At 59.0% G+C, this 6232-nt stretch overlaps 1 protein-coding gene across 1 annotated transcript; it reads left to right on the top strand.

Annotated features, from left to right (window-relative positions):
* The first annotated feature begins 820 nt into the window (after positions 1-820).
* Positions 821-5295, top strand: ZNF703 (zinc finger protein 703). Its single transcript, XM_027865533.1, has 2 exons — positions 821-1120; positions 2301-5295. Exons 1-2 carry the CDS (start codon positions 848-850, stop codon positions 3825-3827), a joined length of 1800 nt encoding a protein of 599 aa, XP_027721334.1. The 5' UTR covers positions 821-847; the 3' UTR covers positions 3828-5295.
* The last annotated feature ends 937 nt before the right edge of the window (positions 5296-6232 follow it).

The raw sequence follows: 6232 nt of genomic DNA, 5'->3' as shown, positions 1-6232 counted from the left end.
CGAGTCCAGGGCGCCGCGCTCTCTCTTCCCTCCGCTGCCAAATGAGCTAACGCTCTCAGGTCGGCTCCGAACGAAGACGTGGACACAGAAACGCGCCCCCGGGAGGACACCCGCACCGTTTCTGGCTGACCCTGGGCGTTCTGGAGCCAGCATCCGAGAGAGGCTGGAGACCCGTTACTTCGCCCACCCCAACTTGGGGCGCAGCTGCCCCCCAGCACCTCTTTTGGCCCGCGTGACACCCCCACTGTGGAAAGAGGGGAAGGGGTGAGAACCCAGAGGGACGAAGCAAGCAGCAGCAGAAATCCGCTCTTCTCCTGACTCCTAAAGGCCTCCCGGTGCTTATAGGGACCCCTGAGGCAAGGGACGCCCAGTGGGGAGAGGGTAGGTGGAGTGCTGGAGAGTGGGGGGGAAGGGGGAACCGCCGCTGAATCCGGGAAGCTGAGGCGTCCGTGGAGGCGGCGCGGGGCTCCTTTAAGGATCTCCCCTCCCACCCGGCGAGGCCGGCCCCCCGCCTGCCCGCTCTCCCCGCCCCGGGGTCCCTGGGAGAGCAGCGATTGGGCGGGCGCGGCTATCCCTTTGAAGTGTGGCTGCCGATCGCGGGTATTTGACGTGTGGCTAGGGGAAGGGGAAGGTTTTTGTGTTCTTCGCCGGGGCCAGCGGCGGCGGTGCTGGCTGTGGCGGCGGCGGTGGCAGCGGAGGAGGGGAGGTGGAGGAGGAGGAGGAGGAGCGGTTGGCTGCTGCACCCCGCTCGGCACTGCGGAGCGAGCCCGCCCGCCCCGGGAGCTCGCCTCCCCGGTGCTCCCCCTCCCCGCCCCCCCGTCCCCGCCCGTGGCGCTGCCTCCTCCAAATGAGCGATTCGCCCGCTGGATCTAACCCAAGGACACCAGAAAGCAGCAGTAGCGGCGGCGGCGGCAGCGGCAGCGGCAGCAATCAGAGTAGCGGAGGAGGGAAGAGACCAGCGGTCCCGGCGGCGGTGTCCCTCCTGCCTCCGGCGGACCCCCTGCGGCAGGCGAACCGACTCCCCATCAGGGTACTGAAGATGCTGAGCGCGCACACCGGCCACCTCTTGCACCCGGAATACCTGCAGCCGCTTTCCTCCACTCCAGTCAGCCCCATCGAGGTCAGTCCCTGCTCCGCACCCCCCCATGCCACCCCCACTCCTCACGACCTATTCTTCGTAGGTTCTGCCTGAAACTGCCGCCCCATGCACCCTTATGCCCTGGGACCCCGAGCTCCACTTAGTAGAACCCGGTCACTCGTGGACCACGGGGTGTGGGTGAGGGGCCAGTGGTTGATACCGGAGTATTGCTCAACCTCCGGGCTTATCCCTCCTAGCAGCAGGTTTTTCTGCCTAGTTTCTTTGCTCCCTGTTTCTCCCTTACTCTCTCCCTGGCCAGCGCCGGGCCCAGATTCTGGGTTCCTAGAGGCGCTCTTGCGGTGGGCTCTGTACTCCCCACCCTCACCCCTCCCCAGCTCTCACCCCTACTCGAAAGAGGCTTAAATGCAGCACTGACCCCACTACCGTCCTCCTTTTCCCCTTCAATAAACACCTCTCCGCCTTCAAGTCCCGTCCAGTTCACTCTCGGGGCCGGGTCCGAAACGCTGAAAATCCTCCCCACTCTGTTCCTGGGGCGCCCTCCCCTGGGGCGCAGCAGTGAGTGCACTAGCCGGCCCTCGCCGGGAATGCTATCATCCACGCCCCCTACTCCAACGCCCCAAGGCGCCTCCAGTGACCTCCAAGTTCCGAAGTTCGCTTAACTGGGGGATAAGTTTTCCCCGGGACATGAAGTGTATGAAAGGAAGAAGGGTGGGGGAAGAAAGAAAAAGGAAGAGCCAGATTCTTGCTCCCTTTTAGGAGGCGAAGAAAAGCTGAGTCCCTTTCACAACTGACTGTTCTCTACCCTTCTATTCCCCTGCATTTCCACCCTCAGAGGGGCGGTGGTGTTCTCTTTCTCCAGGAGCCCAAGGTGCCAGGAACCCACCCTAGGCAATCATGTTTAGGGTAGTCACAAACAGGCCGAGAAAGTGACCCCTGAGGTGGCCTTTCCCCTTCCTCTTCCTCCAGGGCCTAAGAAATCTCGGTTGCTAACTCACGTGGGGGGAGGGAGAATTCCGGCCGGCCCTCGCCCCGTTCCACCCTCCCCGTGGGCGCTTCTGGTCCCTAGCTCCCTCCCACCGTCATCCCCAGCTCCCCGGGCTCCCTCGCGCTCTATCCGCTTAGTCTCGCTGTCTCACGCTGTCCCTTTACCTCCTTTCTCTCTCCTCCCACCCTCCCCACCCCCCACCGCTGTCTCTCGCAGCTGGACGCCAAGAAAAGCCCGCTGGCTCTGCTGGCCCAAACCTGCTCGCAGATCGGCAAACCTGATCCACCACCCTCCTCCAAGCTCAACTCGGTGGCGGCGGCGGCCAACGGCCTTGGGCCGGAGAAGGACTCTGGCCGCTCCGCCTCAACCGCCTCCTCCGCTTCCGCGGCTCTCAAGCAGCTAGGGGACTCACCGACGGAGGACAAGTCCAGCTTCAAACCCTACTCCAAGGGGTCCGGCGGGGATTCCCGCAAAGACGGAGGCTCTTCTTCCACCTCTTCCTCCTCTTCTTCCTCCCCTGGAGACAAGGCAGGGTTTAGGGTGCCCAGCGCAGCCTGCCCACCTTTCCCCCCGCACGGAGGTCCGGTCTCAGCTTCTTCCTCTTCCTCCTCCCCCGGCAACTCCCGGGGCGGCTCACCGCACCATACGGACTGCAAGGGCAGCGGCGGCGGTGGAGGCGGCGGAGGCGGGGGCGGAGGGGACCTGGACAAGAAAGATCAAGACCCCAAACCCAGCCCGGAGGCGGGAAGCGGGAACCGAAGCGCCGAGCCCGCGTCGCACAGCGGAGAGGCTGGGTCGTCCGGGCGCAAGTCGGAGCCACCCGCGGCTCTGGTGGGCGCCGGCCACGTGGCGCCGGTGTCTCCGTACAAACCGGGCCACTCCGTGTTCCCTTTGCCACCCTCCAGCATCGGCTATCACGGCTCCATCGTGGGCGCCTACGCTGGCTACCCGTCCCAGTTCGTGCCTGGTCTGGATCCTAGCAAATCCGGGCTGGTGGGGGGCCAGCTGTCTGGGGGTCTGGGCCTGCCTCCCGGCAAGCCTCCCAGCTCCAGCCCACTGACCGGCGCCTCGCCACCCTCATTCCTGCAGGGTTTATGCCGGGACCCCTACTGCCTGGGCGGTTACCACAGCGCCTCCTCGCACCTGGGCGGCTCCAGCTGCTCCACTTGCAGTGCGCACGAACCCGCTGGGCCTAGCCTAAAGCCGGGGGGTTACCCGCTGGTGTACCCAGGCCATCCGCTCCAGCCCGCAGCCCTCTCCTCCAGCGCAGCGCAGGCTGCGCTCCCGGGACATCCTCTCTACACCTACGGCTTCATGCTACAGAACGAACCGCTACCACACAGCTGCAACTGGGTGGCGGCCAGTGGGCCGTGCGACAAGCGCTTCGCCACCTCGGAGGAGTTGCTCAGCCACCTACGGACCCACACGGCCATCCCCGGCGCCGAGAAACTACTAGCCGCTTACCCCGGGGGGTCAGGCCTGAGCAGTGCGGCCGCCGCTGCGGCTGCAGCTTCCTGTCACCTACACCTTCCTCCACCCGCCGCCCCCGGCAGCCCCGGGTCGCTGTCCTTGCGGAGTCCACATACTTTGGGGTTAAGCCGGTACCACCCCTATGGCAAGAGCCACTTACCCACAGCTGGGGGCTTAGCTGTGCCATCCCTACCCACAGCCGGACCCTACTACTCGCCATACGCGCTCTACGGACAGAGACTAGCCTCAGCCTCCGCTCTTGGATACCAGTAACTACAGCCTCTTCTCCTCCCCTGCCCTTACCCTCTGCCCAGCCTCCTCTTCCACCTCCTTACTGGCCACTACCACCACCACCACCACCGGCAGCAGCCTCCACTACCACTCCTCCGTCCTAGCATTCCCCTTCCTGACCCTACCCTCCTGGACTGTGTATTTATTTACTGTACTATTAGCTTACAAGCTGGGAATATAAGTGCATTAATGGCCCACGAGTCGATGTTATGCAAAAAGTCTGTGTCCCTCCCACCCCCCAAATAATAATGATAATTATCAAGTGAACAAAAGATCCCGACACCTCTTCCTTTCTTTTTTTTCTTAGTCAGGTTTGGGTTGTAGAGTTGCTTCTTCTCTACCCTGCCCCCCACCCGTTTCTTTTTTTTTTTTTTTTTTTTGATTGGTTTGTTTTTATTGGGAGGAGGGGGAATTGGGGTTCTTGGATTCTTGGTTTTTTTGTTCCTTTTCTGGGGAGTTTCTTGCATGATTCTTGGCACTCGAAACTACATTGTTCCTTCTATCCACCTTTTTCCTCTTGTTTCCATTGGCATTTCCTTTTTTTTTTTCCTTTGTACAGGTAACAGAGGTGATTTTTAAAAAAAAACATAGTTGGAGGGAAGGGGAGTCGGGCAGGCGGAAAGCTGGATGGCAGTGCTGTCTTTTTGCCCCTGGGCTTTGCCTGCCCCTCCCTCCCTTAGCACTGCTTCCCCCTCCTTCCAAGCCCCACTACGAGGCCCTGAGCCTGAAGGCACAGAAACCTTCCTTGACCTGCAGCCAAGGAGCCTCTCTGGGTCCCTGGCAGCAGTTTCCCGATATTGAGTCCCAACAGCCCAACTGAGCATTTCCATTCACCCCTACACCCCAAAAATACACGGTCAGGAGTCTCCCTGCCAAAAGGGGTAGGTAATACAATACCCTAGGGAACCTAACCATCCGGGCCCACCTTAATTAAAAGTTCTAGATGGGCCTGCCGCGTGAAAGCCTGGCTCTTTCTAGTCTACCAAGTGCTTTATAATCCTTTCTTTCTTTCTTTTTAAATCCCCTATTGGGGTAGCAACCCTTGTTATATAGGAGAGAAAGGGGGACTCTCTCCTCAGACATCTCCAGATCAGGAGACCAGTCCAGCATTTTAAAATCGAATGACATCTTAATACAATTGAGAAAACATTTGGAAGGAGGGAGCAAACTAGATAGAAACCCCCATTCGAATCTCCACAGCCCTCAAGCTTTCAGTCCCCACCTGGTTCGGCTCCCCGGGAGCGGGGCAGGCAAGCGGGCAAGGCTTACTAGATGACCTATGACACTCCCTCCCGCCTCCCCAGCCTGCTCCCCAACCCCTCCCATTCTTCCCCCTACTCCTCCACAGTCTTGCGCAGCGCGGAGGCTGTGGGGCCAGTTTTGGATGAATAGAGCTCTCCGTTGGTAAGACTTATTTTGTTAATAAATGGAATACTTGGCTATATTCACACCGTGGTGTTTCTCTCTTGCCTTCCTCATCGTCTGCCTTTCCGCCCCGCCCCATTAGATACCCTTCCTTTTTATTGTTTAAAATTTTTTAATGATTACCTCTTTAGATCCTTACAGAGGTGAATTTAATGGAGTCCCCAGGGGGGGGGGGGGGGGGGGGGGGGGGGGGGGGGGGCAAAGTCCTTTCCCCAATATGTTACAAATAATAAAACAATATTATTTTTTCATTTATTTTAGTTCCCAACATCACTTCAAAAGCCTTGTTATTTCCGGGGACCTGGGTGGAGGGCGTATGTGAATGTGGACTTTCCTCTGGTCCCAATACGAGGTGAAGGGGAAAAAAGGGCTCCCCAAACTCCAAGTAGCTACACCTTCCAAGAGCTGGGCGAGGCGCGGCGGTGCCTAGAGACAACAAGCCTTTGGCGCCACCTAGCGGCGTATATAAGTGCAACAAGAAACGGAAGAAGCTGACTCCAGCCCCGACGGCACTTTGACAATTCCTACTACTCTAAATCCAGGATGATTATATTTCTTGTTTGGGGTTGGTTTTTCTTGTGCCTCGCCTGCCCCACAATTTCCCCAAAAGATCTCATTGCTCGGGTGGAAACGAAAAGAAAAATACACCTGCTCAAAGCGGCTGCCTAGCAATGATTCCGCACTACACTGAGCCAAGGCCAGGTTTTTTTAGCGGTGGGGAAATTTGCAAGGCCAGTGATTTTTCAGAGACAGGTGTGCAGCCCTGGTGTAGCTATGTGGGCGCAGCTGAAACTGAACTTGAAGCCATCTTCAGAAAGGAGAGGGCAGGCTGCTCTGTTTCCTTTCTTGCTAGCCTATTTTCTCTAGCTTTCGAGATTGACGTTGGCTTCTCCTGCCTTCTTGACTGGCCTGGGAGATGCATGTTTCAGTGTAATACGCAGATTGGGGTATGGGAGCCGAGG

This window comes from Vombatus ursinus, unplaced genomic scaffold (assembly GCF_900497805.2).
Source record: "Vombatus ursinus unplaced genomic scaffold, bare-nosed wombat genome assembly UNPS02014778.1, whole genome shotgun sequence".
Taxonomy (NCBI): domain Eukaryota; kingdom Metazoa; phylum Chordata; class Mammalia; order Diprotodontia; family Vombatidae; genus Vombatus; species Vombatus ursinus.
Note: the sequence above shows the minus strand (reverse complement) of the source record. Positions and strands in the feature narration are given on the sequence as shown.